The sequence below is a fragment of the Gracilinanus agilis genome, chromosome 1, assembly GCF_016433145.1.
Source record: "Gracilinanus agilis isolate LMUSP501 chromosome 1, AgileGrace, whole genome shotgun sequence".
In the NCBI taxonomy this organism is placed as follows: Eukaryota; Metazoa; Chordata; class Mammalia; order Didelphimorphia; family Didelphidae; genus Gracilinanus; species Gracilinanus agilis.
In genome coordinates, this window is record NC_058130.1 from 313,146,640 (window position 1) to 313,167,660 (window position 21,021).

At 33.0% G+C, this 21,021-nt stretch overlaps 1 protein-coding gene across 4 annotated transcripts in view; it reads left to right on the forward strand.

The window, feature by feature from the left end:
* MCTP1 (multiple C2 and transmembrane domain containing 1) overlaps nt 1-21,021 on the forward strand; it is a 721,791-nt gene that overhangs the window by 426,453 nt on the left and 274,317 nt on the right. For 2 of the 4 annotated variants that reach the window (XM_044662743.1, XM_044662754.1), the window contains exons 7-8: nt 767-805; nt 16,015-16,074. The exons of 1 other annotated variant lie outside the window; for it this stretch is intronic. In XM_044662743.1, coding sequence (XP_044518678.1) covers nt 767-805; nt 16,015-16,074 — 99 coding nt within the window. The remainder of the gene's footprint in view (nt 1-766; nt 806-16,014; nt 16,075-21,021) is intronic. One more of the 4 variants, XM_044662765.1, reaches the window with a different exon arrangement.

Genomic DNA, 21,021 nt, shown 5'->3' on the forward strand with positions numbered 1-21,021 from the left:
TAAAAATCCAGGGCCATCTTCCTGACATCCTTTTTGGTTAGAGATCTCCTCCCTTCAAGCTTCAAACACTGTTTTGAAACAAAATTTTGATAAAACAGTAGGTAGCAGCAGCAACAGCTAATAGTGGAAGTGGTGGTGGTGGTGGTGGTGGTAAAAGTAACAAGAATATAAGCAAAATTAATAGATATTCCTAGCAACCAAACTCTGGTCTATTAGTTAAAGAAAATTTTGCTAGCATATAAGTAGGCAAAGGTCTACTATCATTGGGTTGGGCTTGAGGAAGGAACAGTGGAGGGGAAATTTGCAATTTCAGAGTACTTTAGAAGAAGTCTGTGCTCCTCTCACTTTTACAGAGACACTATAGCATGTGAATATTAATGATGCCTCTATTAGTAGAAAGAAATGTCATTGCTTTGTGTGTTGGTTGATCTTACAGAAGATATACTTTTAAAAATTCATGACTCTTTAGCTCAAAATTATTTCTGAGAAATGAGACCTGCTGTCCTGTTTCCAATTGAATGTCTGGCTTTCTTTCAATAAAAGAATAATCTACCCAAGCTCTCACCAGATAGACTGCTTGAGTGTGAAAAGTGCTTCTAGTTGTATTTTGTTGTTATTCTTTTTATTTTTGTCTTGTATAGTCATTGTTGGCAAGTGCTTGTTGTTGGAGAGCTTAGGAAAAAGGTGGAGGGTCCTCTAAGACAGTTGGCTGCCCTATTGTGTAACTGAGTGGAAAGGTAATTAAATTGCTTTATTTCATTTACAGACCATGCTAATGAGGAAGAGTTGGAAAAGATCAAGTAAGGTAATTCTTAGCATGTGGTCTTTCAGCATTTCTTTCTGAAAAGAACTGTCAGCTATTTTACTAAATCTCTCTCATAACCCTGCAAACTCTACCATAGGATTTCATCACTATCAAAAAAAAATCACAACAAACCCCAACCTTTCCCCCCTCATACATTTTAATCCAACTATATGAAGCATTTTTAAAAAGAGAAACCACTCTAGTGAGTGAACCCCGCCAATATCTCAGAGGGGGATCTGCTTTGCTTTCACTAACTTCTCCACATCATCCTGAGCATTTGGTTTCTGTCACACAACAGGGTCTAGAAAATCTCTTTGTCACTGCAACTGATTAGAAACCAAGTGATGGTCCCACAGGACAGTGCCAATAAAAAAAGACTTTTTCTTTTGTTCAATTTTATTGCATTTCTACTTTGGAAAAGAGATTGAATTGTTCCAAACTGGGCCCTGCCACCCTACTATCTCTTTGGTACATGAGCACATTCTCCTATGGTGAGTAGAATTTTCCAGGTGCTGCTGCTTCTCTCTTTAGAAGAAAAGGAAAAAAAAAGGACCATCAGAGATGAGAGTACAGTTTGAGTCCAATAGCTATTTTATCCTTGACTCCACTTTTGAAGCCTTAACTAAGTAATTAATTATTTCAGTGGTAGTGCCACTATTCAAGTGTCAGTTTTTTTTGTTCTATGTGGATGACTACCATGCAGAAACTCAACTATGATGCAAATTGGTCATGAAACAATAGCAAAGGGATTTTGTTTTTAAAGTATTATTTGCTCATATTTCTTCTAAAAAGTCAGTACTCATTTTAAAGGATCACAGGAGTTTTTTAGACCCTGGTACATGACAAGCTTTTTTTCCTATCTAATTCAATCACATTTTCTTGTTTTGTTTTTACTATGCAATTTTTTAAATGATGAAAAAAGAAAACATTTGTAAGATTTATTGGTAAAGCTATATTTTTAAAGATTCATGATATAATTGTAAATCCTTTCCTTAAGTGTGCTTTTTCTTGTAAGACAAATCTGAAGATAATTTGTTGTACAAAGAAGATCATAGATGCCTTTTAAAAGTAGGTTTGTCTTTCTAATAAATGCTTGTAATTTCTATATATTTCATGATAGAAATATATGGAATGAAATGCCATTGTGGGTATTTGATTACACTTAGAAATTTATATTTTCTCCATGTTTCTGATTAGGCATTTATTAACTCTGATCAAGGATGTCAGTTTCTTCATTCATAGAGATAAAAGTTAAGGGTTATTCTGGGAGATGGAAAATTCTTATTCTATTTGTATTATGTTCCTCTTTATAATTACATTTCAACACTATACATTAAAACTATATTAGTTTTATATTTGGTCATTTAAAAAAAACATGTGAGAGGATTTTCTTCCTCTCTGTCTCAAAGGTTTGCAGGGTGTCCCAAAAGTTTGAATGCCATTAACTGCACTCAAACTTTTGGGACACCCTGGATTATAATATACCTCAATAAAAATATGACATTCTCGTAGATAGAACTCTGTTTTTTCCAGATAATTCAGAGCAGAATATTACATTCCACTTGACAATAATGACATTTTATTTTTTAATACTTTGTTTTAGTAGATGCCCCTCAAAAAGAAAGATAATTGAGAGACAATAAATTTTGAGTATATGGTGCACAATTTTTAAAACTATTTTAAATTACCAATGATAGGCCAAATCAAGATGTATAAGAAAAGATTTGCTTGTTTTCATTAAAAATGAATAGTTACTATCTCTGTTGCTTGTAAATCATTCAAGATGTTTTCATGAATAGCGTATCTCTATATTCTGTCAGATATTTTTCTCTACTTTATCAATGAAAGTCTAGGATCTGGTAGGTGCAATTAATGTATATTTGGATTCTTGCTGTATACACTACACATTTTTTATTCCTGGTACAAAATGAGCAAAAAAATTAATAATTATTTCTAAATTGAGACATAAAGTATTATGTTGACCCCCCCAAAAAATGGAGGCTAATACAAGAAGAATATGGCTTGAAAATTCTATCATGTCTCAAGTATATGCATGAGAGTAAACATATATTGAGTAAAGAGTGTTGCCTATGACTTATATTGCCCACACTTTTCTCAAGCAGGGGATCATAACATTGATTGATTAAAAAATATTTATTTTGATAATTCAATATAAGTGATTGCTTTTATGCCTCTAAAATATTATTCTGGTTTGAGACATATAAGCTTCATCTATGTGCTGGGGTCCATGACACAAAAAAGGTTAAAACCCCCTACTCTAGAGTGTCTTTTTCAGAAAAAGCCCCTTCCCCATAGAAAGTAGAAACAATAGGTCTTTCAATACTCTAGTAAGGAAACTTTTACATTACTTTCCATTTTTCCATTACTATCTAATCAGACATAACAGACATCCATAATTTCCCTGAAAGGCTATCAAGTGCCATATAGACAGAGGGTCTTTATAGTTTAACATAGATTCAGACTGATGGGGCATCTAACACAGATTTTGTAGCAAACTAAATTGAAGGTTCTATATTACATGTAGTTATTGGTAATTGTTCTAAATAGGGAATGGAAAATGAGTGCAGGAGCATTAGGAAAGGTTTCAAAATTAGTGGAAGTCTCATGGCAACAGATTTAATAAACATTGTCATCAAGCACAAAACAAAGAAATGAATTTTGGAGATATATTTTATATTTTGAAAGAAATGAATTAAGCATAATTTTGGGGTGTCTTCCAAATAAGGACTATAGAAACGTTTAGATAATCTCATTTTTTAAATTATTCTTTGAATTCTCTAACCTCATTCAGGCTTTATCATCTCTTACCTGGAGTGTTACAGTCACCTCCTAACTGGTCTCCCACATACCAGTCTCTCTATCCTCTAAAACAGCTACAATATTGATTTTCTTCAAGTATGGGTCCAACTATGTTATTCCCCCATTACTCCCCTCCTTAAGAAGCTTGCTGGTTTCTTGCCTCCAGAATAAAATACAAAACCCTCTCTTTGCTTTTAATGTCCTTTTACAATTAAGCTTCAACCTCTTTCTAGTCAGATTTCACACGACTTTGCCTTACAAGTTCAAGGTGACCAATCTCCCACCTTTGTGCCTTTACCCAGATTATCTCCCATTTTTGGAATGCTCTCCCTCCTCACCACAGCTTCAGTGAATCCCCAGTTTTTAAAAAGACATACTTCACACCATCCTGGTAACACCAGTTGGTAGTGATCTTCTCCCACCCCCTAGAATTTCTCCCTCTAAAGGGAATCACAGATATAAGCTGTGTGTATATGTATATATCTTTGAGTTGTAGAAAATTAACAATGAATATTTATGTGAAATAATTTTCCCTCAACCACCCTCACCACCTCTGATTCTAAACTGAGGCTGCAACCAGTTTTTCTCCCTGGCTATCAAACTGTTTAAATCTGGCCTCAGACATTTACTAACTGGGGGATCCTGGATAAGTCACTTAACCCTGGTTGCCTCAGTTTCCTCATCTGTAAAATAAAACTGGAGAAGGAAATGGAGAACCATTCCAATATCTTTACCAAGAAAACCCCAAATGGGATCTCCAAGGTCAGACATGGACAAAAAACAACTGAACAAGATTTCTTTGGTTGACATATTACACTGTAGGTCACTGTTTGGAAAGAGAAGCTTTACTTCCCTTGGCCTCAGTTTCCTCCTCTATAAAATTAAGACAGCATGGAGGGATTCAATGGTTTCTTAGGTTCCTTCCAGCTCCAAATTCTCACGAGATCTTTTCTACTAGAAATGAACCCCATTCAACAGAGATCAGATGTACTTAATGGTCAGTTTGATCTTCGTTGCTCTTTCCTTACCTAAATCCAAATCAGGTATGTTTATAGCAAAATGACGAGGAATGTGGTTCAATAAAGAAAGTAAGGGGTGGACTATAAGTTATAAATGAAAAGGAATGTGCATGTATATACATACACATATACATGTGTACACTTATGTGTGTATATAATAAATATTTATGTATATAGAAATATATGAGACATAATATATTTTCAGTATGTTGGGATTGGCAATGTATATGCACATATACATATGTGTCTATGTGATATATATAGATACATATATATATATATCCATAATGATTAACCTCTATATCATGAGCAATGGTTTATTTGAGGGTTCACTTGATGAAATAAAAATTAAATTACTTGATGAATGTCAAGATTCAAGTGAAAAAAATGTGTTAACAGTAACAGAGTTACAAATGGGTATTGAGATGGTCTTTCTAGTAAAAATGTATGCTTTGACATATAATTTTACTCCAGGGAGAAAGATCTGAGATGCAGAAGAATATTATTTTAGGATCAGAGTCTGTTTCTGTGTACAGAAATGTTATATTTTCAGGAAAGAAATTTTTAAAAAATATATTGGAAGAGGAATATGTCACCTTTTGCTAAATAATCTTCCTTTTAGCTAGTATTCATTTTGGACTTGTAATATAAGTGAGATCATCTTCCATGCTATCTCCAAATATCCTTAAGCATATGCCTGAACAATCTTCCCTCCAATCCACAAAAATATTCTTAGCATTATTTTACTGTGAATTAAATCCAATGCCAATCTCCTCATTATTTAAATTGCATATAGTCTTTAAAACAGTATTTAAAATGTTTACTATTTATTCTAAACATATTACTCATAGCAGAAAATATATCCAGAGTGATACAGTACTACAGAAATAATGATTTATGACACCTCTCTTAATGTAGGCAGGCAGGTCTCTGCTTCAAATGGCCAGGTTATATATCCTTGTGGTTCATTTGTTTTAGTTGTGTCTGACTCTTGGTGACCCCATTTAGGGTTTTACTTGGCAAAGACATTGGAGTGGTTTGCCATTTTCTTATCAGACCCATTTTATAGATGAAGAGACTGAGACAACCAAGGTTAAGTGACTTGCCTAAGGTTACGAAGCTAGTAAGTGGCTGAGGCTAGATTCAAACTCTGGGCCAGGTACTCTAGCCACTGCACCACTTTGCTCTCCATAGTGTATCTTACTCAAACTCAAACTCATCCAGAACTATCAAGACTACTTTAAGAAAGTCAGAAGAAATGAATCCACACCCAAGTAGGAGCTAATTTTCTTACCTTTCTCTGACTTTCAAAGTCATTTAAATAAAGTTCCTAGAGGTAAAGCTGTCTTTAAAACTCAAGCCTGTGAATAAGTTGCCACAAAAGTTTACTTTTGAGGGGTAGAACATCAGTGGATTTGGAATGACTCCAATTAGTTCTTTGTAGCTGGTCAGGAATGATTTCGGTCTAGTGGGAAAATTGATTAATCTCTTAGAATTTACTAGGAACTTGGTGGCATAAAGTTGCAATACACTATGTTAAATCTAACTGACACAATGCCACAAAGTCTTTTCACCTTCCCTCCTTGAAGCAATGTTTCACTCAAATTCTCCACCTTCTTCAAATTATAACCCCCCAGTTGAGATTTCTTGCTTAAAATTCTCTTCAGTGACAATGTAGCTGTGTGGGAAAGAATATTGTAAAATAAATAGCAAATGTGGATGGCTTCCCCTACATCATATTTAGGAACACCTAAGAAGAAATAAACCATGTTAATATGTTGGTTAGATTTAAGAAGTTTCATTTGATATCATGGATTTGAAGAAATTCACCCTTTTGGTAACTGTTGCAATTTGATCTTGTTTGTTGCTATTTTTAAAGAGTCAGGAAAGTTTGTGTTCAAATGTGAACTCAGAGAATTCAGAATAGCTGTGTGTACCTGGGAAAATCACTTAAGCTCTATCTGCCTTTTTTCTCATCTATAAAAATGGGCATAATAATAGCATATGTTCTGAGGTAACTGTTGTAAGGATAAAATGAGTAAAGTTTGTAAACTTTAAAACTCTCTATAAATACTAGTTATTATTGTTATTATTATATCCTTCCTTCTTTTTATGATATGATTACTTACCTTATTCCTACACACATAAACACACACACACACACACACACACACACACACACACACTAAACTATACCGATCTATATTTCAGAAATAGCTTTTGAATTCTGGGGCTTTGTTTATTTTAGCTGTTTTAAAGTCAGAGTTGACTCTAATAAGAGCACAGGTCAAGTTAGTTTTTTTTTTGGAATCTTGTTTTAGGCAAGATGGGAGACTTCCATTTTTTCTGGCAGCATTTGGCTTGTAGCCAGTTTTTGAGCTGTTTCCTGTGATTGCAGTGTCTTATTGCAGCCTTCAACTTTGTTGAAAAGACTTAAATATAGCCATATAATGGTGTTATATGTTTTCTGTAGTATAAAATCACATTTCCTTTACTCAGCGCCTTTCAAGAGTGATATACCCACACAAGGAAAAGCTAAATCGGCATTGTTATTTTTTTAATATACCTGTCTCCCTTCTATATGGGATGAATCATTTCCTGGCATTTCCCATTACTTAACTACCCGCTCATCATTTTCATCATCTTGACTTTCAGTGATGAGATTTCTTTCCTTATTTTTGTTTCAGCCATACTGCCAATAATAGGTTTTCTCAATTGAAATCTTATTACTTGTGGCACTCACATAATGTGAGGTCGTATTTACTGTTGAAATCAAAAGGATAAATACCTAGCTTGTAGACAGTGAAACAGTAATTGCAGTTCAAGATTGATTTATATGTTATTTGAAGCAAATGTGTTATCTAACTGAAACCAAACATCATCCAGCCTTAATGGGAAGCAAGGAAAAAATATGCATGAACCTAAACATCTCTGAGAAGCAAAAATGTTGGATTCAAGATATTTGTTGTATTATTAATGCTTCTCCAGACTAGTATTTGTGAATTGTATGAGAGCTGTTTCTGGGGAAGATAATATCCTTTTAACTGAGTAAAATAATAATTAAAGGTGAGTAGAAAAAATCTTCATTCTCACTCTCTAACATCAAATTTTCTGTTGTGAAGACATGGAATCTCTCCTTCTTTTAGACATTACAAGAGAAAAAAAAGAAGCTATTATTTTCACAAAAATGGGAAATTACAAACACTGGTTTCATTATGCTGACCAGAATCATGATAATAAGACAAGATTAATTTGAACTGTTAATCAGAATTGAATTTTTTGAGATATTTTATTCTTAAAGGCAGTTTTTAAGGAAAAAATTCCTAAGTGAAATTATTCAATGTAAAAGGCTAACAAGACCAAAAGAGAACAATATGGGTATTGTGCAAATAAATTATATGGAAGGAAAACTGAAAGTAGAAATATATTTTATAAAATAATTGGCTATATTAAGGTGTCAGAGATAATGGCTTTGCTTTACAAAGGTTTGGGTTTTTGTTTAAGAGAAAGTAGAATAACAAACTAATCTGAATTCAATCAGATGAAAAATTGCACTTTCATTAATGTTAACTTGTCCACCTTGTTCTTCTATTACCAATGATAACACTTCGTTTTGACTTCTTTAAGAAAGTTCATTCTTTGCTGATTATAAGGTAAATCAGTATGAATGTATCTAATTGCTATATTCTGTTACCTGATGGCTTATATCTTTTTTAAAGTAATACACCTCTATTATAATGATTTTATTATAATCACTTAGCATCATTTAATGAACTATAACACCACTTTTTTAATCCTTAGCTGAATGAAGCAATTTTTAATAAAGCTTTTGGCAAGGATATTGTTAATTTTAACCAAAGAGCACTTTCAGCTCTAAGTCTGCAGGGCATAGTTAAACCTGACACACTGGTTGACACATTAAAAATGCATTGGTAAAACCTCTAAGTGCTTTAATTTAAGGAAAGGTGGAGGAACAGATTAACACATTTTTAAGTGTCTCACACAGTCACTCAGACATAATGAAGAAAAAAAATTGTCATTATTTAACAATTATCAACTGCTCTCTAACAAGATGTTGTATTCTGGGAGTAAATAAGTGATTTTAAAAATACCAAAATCCTGGTTGTTCATAGCATCCTTAATTAGTGACACGGAATTATTTATCTTTGGTCTTAGATGATCAGAAGCCAGGGGTTGAGGGGAGGCTCAATGTATTCCAATATTAAAGAAATTTTAAATTCTAAATAAAAATTATTTTAGTGCCTTATTTATACTTTGAAATCATAATTAACTGGAAAGACTATAAGGATGAGCCACAGTTAAGACTCTAGATGGTATAAATTATATATATTTATTGCTCATCATTTTAATTGGCAAGTTGTAAAATGCCACTGAACACATTAGATTTCTGTCATAAATAAATGGAGTTTGACAATGTTTTCTCAAACTACAAAAATTAATTATAGCAAATTTATTTAAAGCAATATTATTTATAATTAATGCTGAAGGTACTTAATTCCCCTCCTCTACCCCCAAAAAACATTCTGATTGAAATTTGCATTTGTTATTTCTCATTTGGGCTTTAATAATATTTCCCATAGTATAAAACATCACATATTTTTGTCTATTATAACTGGGGTAGGGGGAGCAAAACTTTCCCCAGAAATAGCTACTTTTATTTCACTGATCTTGTTGAATTTTTTAAATGTTGTAGACTCTTGTGGGAACAAATCTGAATGACTTTGTACAAAGTGAAAGGACAAAAATGTCTTCTTCAGCAGTGGCTGGATTACATGGTGTCTTTGTGCCCAATTCAAGATGTTTAATTGTGTGGTCGCTGATTTGCCTTTCGCAAGGTCGGCATGCATTATCCTGCATGCTGGCCTTATTAACATTGTGGAGGAGGCCTCTCCAACATAACAAGAGGCAACCTAGACTGACCTAAAAAAAAAAAGCCATACCATCTCCCAGAATAATGGAGGCAAAGCAGAATTGTATTTCATAGGTTACATTGTCCTCTCATTCAAAAATGACTGATTGTGAAGTTTAAATGAGTGTATTTAGGGAGGGAAGCAGTGTTGGTGGGAATGAGTTAAATTCTCTAGAATGGGAAACTCTTGCTTTCGTGAATGTACCCATTTCCCACTGCCTCATCAGCATTTGAAAAATAAAAAATGCTTAAAGTGAAATTGGTAGAAATATAAAGAAAAACCAAGTAATGCTGGAGATAACTAATTGCATGGTGGCTCCTCTGGAGGAATCACTTTTCAGTAATATTTAAAAGGACAATTCAGGGTTTTGGAGGGGGTTATTTTTGTATAAAGTATATAAAAAGGTAGAAAATCATATCTGAGAAACTGGCAGGATAGATAAAAAAATTTCCAAAGGGCAAATTCTTAGTATTCATCTTCTCAGTTACCTGTGCTCAGATAGGTGGTACTTTTATCTAAAGTGGGAGAAGTCACCAATGGCTAAGACCAAAGAGGTAAAATCCAACTAATTCAAGCTGAATATATGTGTTTTTTTAAAAAAAAAACAGTTCATATATCTTATCTTGTATTGATTAAGGGCATGCATGCTTCTGAAAAAGGACTTCCCCAACAGACCTGAAGTGTTTCTTATATTTCAAAGGTACTGAAAAGATAGGAATTTCAAGAGCTACTATGAATAGTTTTGGAAATTTAGCTTGTGCACTGGGCTAAGTATTTTAATACATTCAAGATGTTAAAACTGTATTTAAAATAGTTATAGAACAAAACTAATTTGAGAATTTGAATCCAACCCCCACCCAAAATTGTTCCTAATGCAAATATAACAATTATTGTATTTACAAGATGTGTATGTTGGCTATGATTTTTATGCATTTTTACTGTACACAGGACACAGCTCCAAGTTCACAACTACTGAGAAATAATAATCTATGCTCTTTTTTTCTGCTGCTGTTAAATTAATGTCACTGAGAAATCATAGTAATAATTATCAGTGACTTTATTTAGTACTTTACAGTTTTCAGAGTGCTTTTTACACATTTACTCAGTTGTTTAAAAGGCTTTTGTTATGGCATTCATGGAAAGAATGAAGAGAAGGGAAAATGTAATTATGTAAGGATCTTCTGGACCTTTTTTTTCTTTGAAAAATAATTATTGCTAATTAAATTTTATCTCATTTTGAGAGCAGTTTTTTGACTTGAGATGAGTTTTGGTCTTGGGGTGGCTAGAAGAAAGCAAGTAAATTTTAATATATAGGTATTATTACATCTTATAAATTAATATAAAGAAGAACACAGAAAAGGTACTATGATTGAACGTATCCTTATCCCACCAACTTAAGTTTCATTCATCAAGTTGTTGGCATGAGTTGTTTTGTTTTTGTTTTTGTTTTACTAATGCTTTCACTGAGAAAGTTGTTTTTTTTATTGGATTGGACTTTAAAAGTAACCTTAAAAAATCCACATTTATGATTTTAAAAGAAATCTTCCTGAAATTCACATGTAGATAATTCTATTTTCTTATGATTTATGATGAAATCAATATTTTAGTAAAAATTGTTATCATGATACCAGTATTTGCAGGACATTACTAGAAAATCTACATTAAAGAAACCCATGATGACCCACTGTGAGTTTTACATCTACAGAGAGCAATGTATGAGCATTTCACAGGAAAATTAAGTAGTTTTATTTGAAGAAAAGGCATGAATTTATATGAGAATATCAGCTATTTAGAGCCTCAAAAATTGTAGTTGATGAATAAAGATAGAAATTAAATGCAGCAGGTAAATTAAAGCCTAAAGACTTAGTAGGTCTAAACACAGTTAATATTTTTTGTCTTTAGACCTAATTAAGAAGTTCAAGTATTAAATTTTGAGCATTAAAAAAAATCTCTAGAATTTTCATTTTGTCTATTCTATTCCCTACCTCTTAGAAGTAGGGAGGGAAATGTCATTATGCAGGAATCCTCTGAATTAATATGAAAAATTAGATGATTTATCATTAGAATTGAGGGAAGGAGAAGGAATTCAATCTCAAACGGTTGCCACTTACTTATTTTTAACCTGCATGGAAATTTGACAGATTTTAAGTCTTTTAAAAAACCCTAACTTAATTATTATCTTAAATCACTGCTCTAAATGGAAATTATAAGCCTAAGATCTTCCCTTGCCTTGTCTTAACAAATTTATTATCAAAGAAATACTGATTCTTGGAAATTTACCATTTATATCATGGAGCTTGAACAAGCTTTCTAAAAAGATTTTAATTTTCAAAACATAATATATTTTTAAAAATTATCATAAACTGAACCACCACCAAATAACATGAGTATTTCTATATACCAAATAGAATAGAAAAAAACAAGAGTGGATACAAAGTTGTAAATCTATATTATTAAGTTTGCTTTTTTTAGGTCTGTAAGTAAGCTTTAGTAGCTTAAAACTGCTCTAAAACTTTGGAGGACACTCAACATAACAAAATCACCATGTTATTTTCAAAGTTCTCCTACTTGTCTGTTTCCCTCTTTTTGTTTTTGTCTTGTTCCCTTCTGTGTGTTTTTTAATGCTTCAATGACTCTCTTGTTTCACTTAATTCCCCCTTATTTCTTTTTCCTTTCTGTATTTGTGATTTCATCTCTAGTCCCCTTCCCTCAAATCCTAACCTTCAAATAAAAGAAAAATAAATTCTTTTGTAGCAGATATTTATAGTCAAGGAAAACAGATCTTGATGTGGTCTCATCTAGGAATATATGGCTCATTCTTCACCTTTGTTATACATAAAAGTTAATCTGGGTGATTATTACTAGATTCACAAGCATTTATTAGTAAAGAAGGAGAAAAGGAGAAATAGGTTTCAGCTTTTCTAACTTTAAGAGAAAATCTGATCCTCCATTGTAGGTAGCTGAGGCCACTGCTTGGCATAGATGGTCAGGAGATAAGAGAGCAGAGAGAGAGAGAGAGAGACTAGCTCAGAGATGGAGTTAGTTCTAAAGACCAGGCCAGAGAAAGAGAGAGCTTTTGGCTTCTTGCACCAACTTTCAAAACTGTAGCTCATCACACACACACACACACACACACACACACACACACACACACACACACACACACACACATCCTTCCATTGGCCCATGGCTTGCCTTCACTGGCTCCCTCACACCTGGATGCTGGAGGACCCATGACTGTTTCCTACTATGTTGAGTTGCTGGGGTTTCTGGGATGGAGATCCCCTAAATAATTACCTGACACGCCTTCAATTCATTACCTCTCTATGAAGAGACGGGTAGTGTGTTTCTTCATCCATCCTTTGAAGTCATGATTGATCATTCCATTGTTCAGAGTTCTTAAGTCTTTCAAAACTTTATTTCTTATTACAATGTTATTATATAAATTGGTCTCCGGATTTTACTCATTTCACTTTCCAAAATATCATAATATTTTCCCAGGTTTGACCAAAACTTCTTGCTTCATTTCTTACGGCTTAGTAATATTCCATTACATTCATTTATCTTTATTTATTCAATTATATCCCAATTGATGCGCAACCGCTTCTTTGTTTCTAAATCTTTGCCATCAGAAAAAGAGACTATAAATATGTTTATACATATTGATTCTTTTACCTATCTTTGTTATCTTTGAAGTATATAGAGCTACAGGCCCAGAAGTGGCCAAGCAGTAGGAATTCTAGATTTAACAGATGAAGAATTTAGTGACTTTTGGTGTATACTTCCAAATTCCTTTTCAAAATAACTAATCATCTATAGTGTATTAATTTTCACTGTCTTCCTCAGTTCCCCATTCAATTTTCTTGTTTCTTTTTGCATTTTTGTGAGTTTAATGGGCATGAGGTGAAGCTTTGGAGTTGTTTTAATGTGTATTTCTCTTATCTAATTACTAGTATTTGGAGCACTTTCAAAAAGTGGCTATTAAAGGTTTGGATTTCTTTTTAGAACTCTCTGTTCATATGCTTTCACCATTTATCTATTAAGGAACAGCTCTTGTTCTTATACTTGAATCATTTCCTTTTTAATCTTGGATATTGTATATATTTGTCAACATTTCATATATTTTAATGAAAAGAACTGATAATAGAAATCTCAATAAGGCACACAAAATGGAAGCAAAGGGTGATTTTGTTTTTTACTAAAAATCCCAATAGGAACTATTAGAATTTACTTTTAGTAGTCTGTCATAAGAAGTAGTATTTTTAGTGAGAAAGCATACGTTAATATGTTACCATAGAAAGAGTGCATTACAGCATTAAGAAGGGAAAACCTTCAGGAATATGAATTTTCCAAATTTTGTATTATCAGCAATATTCAAATTCAAAAGTACTTCTATAAAGAAGCTTTTCAGAAGCTCCAGACTCCACTTTACCTCTCCAACTGATAACAGATGAGTAGTATCAAAGAAATGAATCACATTATACTTGTTCAGAATTTCAAAAGATGCAAGATTTTCATCTGTGCTATTACTCTCTCCATTTGCACAAATGGAACCCATCCATGGTTTGGAAGATAGTACAGATTCTTTGGCCAAAATACCTATCACTAAGTGGTTCACCTTGAAACGATAACTCTTTAAACTTGGGCCAGTCTTGAGATGACTGACATCACTGGACCTTTCCCTACTTGAAGACCTGTCAATTTGGTAGAATTTGTACTTTTATTGGCATACAGCAGAGACTTCAGACTCACAGCTTGCAAAACTCTTGAGTGCGTGGCCCACAGGGATCCATTTCTATTCATATTTGACATCTTTGGCATAGATTTTAAGAACTCAAAGTTATTTTAGCAATATAAAGAAACCCTAGAATAGGACTCAAGTATAAGAGATGACATATAACTATTTGTTGAACAGAAAACATTTTTAAGTAATCGTACTGTGCTAAATTTTGGAGGTACAAAAAAAGCAAAAAAAATATATTTTCAAGGAGCTTACATTCTGAATGTTATCTTATGAAAATGGAATTGTTTTCTCTGAAGAGTTTTGCACTAGGCATTTCTCTTTACTAAATACTATGTCAGTAAATGAAATAATAAATCTACTGGATCAGTTTTCCAAACACACACACACACACACACACACACACACGGATACACACACACACACACTCACACACACACACAAACACACACACCATTAAAAAAAAAACCTTACCTTCTGTCTTAGAATCAATAATGTGCAATAATTCTGAGGCAGAAGAGTGGTAAGAGTTGGGCAATGGGGTTTAAGTGGCTGAGCCAGGGTCACACAGCTAGAAAGTATCTGAGATTTGAACCTAGAATCTCCTGTCTCTAAGCATGGCTTTCTATCCACTGAACCACCTACCTGTCCCCTATTTACATATCTTTTTAAATTCCTTATTGAAATTTTCTAAGCTGATTTTTGACAGATCATTCAGGTTCTTAATAATCTTGAGAATGATAACCATAGTAACAAATTCCTGTATCAACCCTTGGCTCTTTATCACCATCCTCTGTTCTTTCTTTTTACTACATAAATGTTACCGTTGTTGAAACATATTTCTTTTAGCAATGAGAGAAAGCCCTTATATGAGAGAATATCAACTTTTCTAAAGAGAGTAATATTTAAATCCTATAAATTAATACATTTTTTCTGACATCTGAACTAGCTTAAAATGGACACATAAAATGTAAAGTATTCTATCCATTCCTTTTTTAGCCCACTAGAGACTTTTCTCAAAATTTGTTTCTTTTATAAAACTGTTGCCAGTGTCAGACTTAATGTGACTGCATTCATTTGACCACAAATCTCTTCTGGGCATCAGCTTTATTAACACTGCAATAGGACAAGTCTGGATTTTTAAAAGGAGACTAGCCACATTTTACTTTTACAAAATAAGCACATTTTCTTTATGAAACCACATAGACTCCTGAACAGTGTATACTCAGAGCAAAAAAATAAAAAAAGCTTTATCGGTTGAAAGAGATTTCATTAAAAGTCTATGGAAAGTTGGCAGAAGGATAAAGTACTTTTTATATGTTTTTAAAGATGCTCTGGTGGTCTGTGATTTTAAATCATTTTTAAGGAAAAGGAGGAATTTTATTTTACCTGAAAACAAATTGCTTTGAATTTTATTAATAATTCTGCTATTAATAGTGAAAGTATAAGAGATTAAGAGACCTATTAAAGAGTCCTCGAGAAGGAAATGGTAAATCCAAGTGTGTTAGAGAAAGAGCTCTTCTTTGAACCTCAATGCTATTGTTGGGAAAAAGCAGTCTGTTCCAGAAGAGATATAAAGAAAATTCAGAACATTTATGGAAAGCAGAGGGTTTTAAAATTTTATTTTAGGTTTGGGGTTTTCTTGCTGACATTTCTGAAACAAACTCAGAATTTAGCTAAATATTTGTTTGTTTCTAGGACCTCTCAGAAAATGAAGTGCTTGGATCGTATTTCTCAGTGAAGTCTTTCTGGTGGAGGGTAATGTTTCAATGTGTTATCCTGCTGATCTTGATTTTTGTTTTGGGCTGGAAAATTTGACTCTCACCATGAACTGGCAAAGACATTGTTTTCACATTCTTGATTTATCCTCTTATTTGAAATACTAAGTCATTTATGCAACTTAAATTCCCCTTTTATTTCTTCATTCAAAAAGACTAAACAGATATATTACTTCTAAAACTCATTTTTTAAACTCAATTCTTTGAAAAAGGAGTTTTGTCACAAATTCAGTATTGATAGAGGGTTTTTGTCCCTTCTGGTGACCTATTCCATTAGGTCTAGTTCTATATAAGATATTTGGATAATAATAACATGATCTGAAATAGATGAGCCATTAAGGTTCCACCTTTCTCTTACCCAAGAAATAAGCTTTGGGTGCCTTGTTCCTGCCACGTCATGGATATTCTACTTAACATTTTAGAGTGCATCTTTGTTTGAAAAGGTTCCATACTTATTCCATAGAAATTTTATTTAAATAGTGCGCTTATGCACTATTTAAAACATTCTTCAAGGTCTGTATTTCTTTATTAAAATAAAATGTTTCATCAAACTTTTAAAAATCTATAACCCTCCTTTATATTTAAGGAAAGAGAAGTGAGAGTTGAGCATCTGAATTTTGTGAGAGAAGAGATTTCAGTTCAAAACTACTTACTTTTTCATGAGCCCCATCATCCTACTTTCCCTGCTATAATTCTACATTTTGCTCCATACTGATTACTAATATCGTCCCTCTGTGAGTTTTCCTTTATCTTTGAAATTTGCACCTTGGATAGCATTTCATAGTTTTTTAAATTGCACTGGAAACACCGTGGCATTTTTTTTGTTCCTTTTTGGTCCTCAAAGAATATTCAGGTTCCTTAAATCACTTATCCCCAAATTCTAAAATGATTAGGCTCAGTAGAGCTTTTATAGTATAGAATGCCAATGCTCTGGCAGAACTCTTAGCTGGCCAGTGTAGAAGTGCAAGAAGACCACAATAGTTACTCTCCTTTCTGGCTGAAATCTTGTTTAGACTTTCAGTGTCTTAAGGATTGGAACCTTATCATTTTTTTCTTCATTTCATTGGAAACTTCTTGAGAAGTTACCCCTGTTACATAAGTATTACATTTACTTTCTTGAAGTAAACAAAATAACTTATTGGTTTAACTTATTTTCTTAAATTGCCCAGAGAATTTCATATGAGAATAATTTCAGATGTGGGCCCCCATCTTTTGAATTATTCAGCATATTTAACATTATTGAGGGGCTTTTGTAAAACTGTCATTTCTACTTTATTTTGCTAGTTTTCCAAAATGAACAATACTCTTAACCACATTACCTAGGACAATAGACCAGAATATTTTTTCCTTCCATTCTCCCATCTCTCACCCACACACATGTGTGTGTGGTTATGTGTGGATATACACACATCTATATCTTGTGTGTGTATTTACACACACAATTTATGCAGGGAACCCAAAACAACTGAAAATTTTATTTCTTTTTACTGAAGACATGCCACCAGATGTTATTCCACTTCCACAATTTTCTCTACATGATTTTTTTTAGTTATTACCTATGAAATGCTCATTTTCACCACCCCTTGTCCAACTTTCAGTGTTCCCAATCGATCCTAATCATCTAATATTGTTCATTGACATTTCCTAATACTCTTAACTACCTAATATTTCTTGTACTGGATGTGTAATTAAAAGAAATAACTTAAATTGATCATTGAAGTTTAACAAAATGTCTTTTTCTAAGATCCTGAGTTGGATATTATTCAAAGAGATCATAAAGTTTTAGGTTTTGAAGGAACTTTAGAGATCCCTTCTTGTTCAGTCATGGCCAACTCTTCATGACCCTATATGGGGGTCCAGATACCAGAATAGCTTGCCATGTCTTTTTCCAGCTCATTTTACAGTTGATAAATCTGAGTCAAACAGGGTGAAGTGACTTGCCCAGGATCACATAGCTAGTAAGCATCTGAGGACAAATTTGAACTTATAAAGCTACATCTTCCTGACTTCAAGCCCAGAATTCTATCTACTGTACCACCTAACTATCCCAAGACATCACTTAGTCCAATGTTATTTTACAGATGAAGAAACTGTAGTACAGAGGGTACTCGAGATAGTAATAGTTTTTTAGTGGTAGAAATGATCATAAGATGATAAATTTAGAATTAGAATGGGCTATAGAGGTAAGTTCAATCTCCTCAATTTATAGATAAGAAAATGGAGGCTAAGAGAGGTTAGATTATTTGCCCAGAGTCACATGTCTAATAAAATGTCTGAAATAGCATTTGAACTTAGGACTTTCTGACTCTAAGCCCTGCACATGGTCTACAATGTAACCTTGCTTTCTGAGGACTACCATCTACATCATACTGGCTCTGAATATTTTCATAATATTTCAATGAGTAATTAAGACAACAGCAGTCCATAAAGGATCTTTTAGCATCAATTATGAAATGTGGGAAATAAACTCAGATAGAAGTTGACTCTCTAGTTTCCCTACTAAACACCTTCCACATTGTGTGACACTTTTCCACTTGTTCCTTAAGTCATCGAAATATGAATGTTGTTAGAGAACGAATTGAATTTTCATATTTGGTATTTTGATTTTCCAATTCAGATGATCAGTATTTCAAGACTCTTCTCTAAAATGCGAAGATAGAAATGGAATATGAATATGTATGATCAGGAGTCAGTTTGATCATCAATACCACTTCTCTTTGACTGTAATACCTTTGTCCTTTCTTTTCCTACAAAAGTATAGAAAACACTATGTTATCAATGGAAGTATTCAAAAGACAAAAATCTTAAATAATGCAGATGATTTTGGATGAAAAACATGCGTTCTCAGATGAAGAGAATGTTACTAAAATCTGAAATATATTTAACTAAGAAATGATTCAAATTTAGAGGGTCTAGAAATTGATTTAAGAAAATACTAAATACTGGTGAAATGTTTTTCAATTAGCCTATCTGAGAGATCACTCTTTGTAAAGGATTAAAAATAATAGAGGTTCATATAAACCCCAACATCTTGAAACCAGGACATTTTTGAGAAGTGATTTTACAGATATTTTTTAAAAATAGAACCCCCAAAACAAGGAACTCAAATAGGAGTTATAATTTTGGGAGGAAGGGGATAAAAATAAAATAGAGACTCAAATTAATCCCAGATTAATCAGAGCCTCACAAGGGATTATGCTTTTTCAGATCATTTTTAACACTTTTTTTTAATTTTAAACCCTTAACTTCTGTGTATTGACTTATAGGTGGAAGAGTGGTAAGGGTAGGCAATGGGGGTCAAGTGACTTGCCCAGGGTCACACAGCTGAGAAGTGGCTGAGGCCGGATTTGAACCTAGGACATCCCGTCTCTAGGCCTGGCTCTCAATCCACTGAGCTACCCAGCAGCCCCCTTTCAGATCATTTTTAATTATGATTTTTGTCAAAAACTCATCTTAAACTCTCTTTCTCAACTGCCTTTAAGACATACTAACTAAAGGCTTCTGAAAAAAAAAAAGAGTTTACACATAGCATTCTTTGTAAGAAATAGCTAAATAGAACATGTTGACCAAGAAAAGACCAATACATAAAATAAAGGAATTCAGTTTTTGGTTCACAGAAGTATTAAATGTATTAATGGGAAAGATAAGTAGACTACCAGAAGATAATATTTCCTTTTTACAAGTATTGAAACTGAGACTTATTTAAAAAAAAACGATTTGTGACCTTTACAGAAAATTTCAGAACATTATGGTAATAACTGGGCACAAAATATAGAAATACTCTGGTCACTGTTAAGACAAAAATTTTTGGACAAAACATTTTGGGGTTTTTTGACACCTCACTGATATACTTAATCTTTTTTATTTTAGTTATATCTGTAGGTGCCATATCCCTTCTAGACTTTAAGCTCTCTGAAGACCAGGCCTATTTCTCATCTAAAGTGTGCTTCTTCTCCAAGCATCTGGCAGTGTTTTGTCACAATAGACATTTAATGAATTTTTCTCAAATTGAATAGAAGTGAATCTTATTCACTTCTATTCAATTTAAGAAATTGAAATACCTCCATTGATGATCCCTGTATTTGAGAATAGTCTTCCAAGGACAATAAAAGATCAAAGATTTTTATATCTACATAGTTCTAAAACTAAGTTGGACAAAGTACTAAAGATTTATTGTAAAAGACAGATCTTCATTGAAAGATGAAGTGCCAAACAAATCCACTTGTTGGACACATCATCTGGGTGCAATTCACTAGAATAAGCTTAGTAGGGAAAGAAAAAGATAGAAAGCTTCAGTGACTGGGACTGAGCCGATAATTGTACCATGCTTTGATAAGTATGGGTGTTCGTAGTACAAAACAGTCACACTAAAGCTGTCATTATCTCTTCTTTATAAAGTGTCTCATGGGTCATTTGATTAAATAAAGGCACATGTACTCCTGTGCTGAAAATAGAGAGAAAATGGACTCTATCAGAAATACTGCCTCATTGTAAACTCACAAGTAATATCTTTCACACCAGTTTTATAATATCTAGGTGATTATATAGAAGCTCTAGACAAACATAAGAATGAATCAAAGGGAACAAAAGCAAAAGATTATTAGGAAATAAAGATTTCATAGGAAGAAAATCACTAACTTTCATGCCACTTGATGAAGCTAAATATATTAATAATTAGATTATTAGTAATTACTTAGTAATTAATAAATAAGTAATTAAAGATTAAGTGATTTGCCCAAGGCAACAGAGTAAATAAGTTATCTGATGCCGAATTTGAAATCAGGTCTTCCTGAATACAAACCTACTGCTCTGTGCACTATGGTACCATTTAGCTGCCTCAAATGCATGCCCTCTGAGCCTCAGACAACTCTAAAATTTCTTCTAATCATACAATTGTGAAGATTATGATCTATATTGGGATGGAATA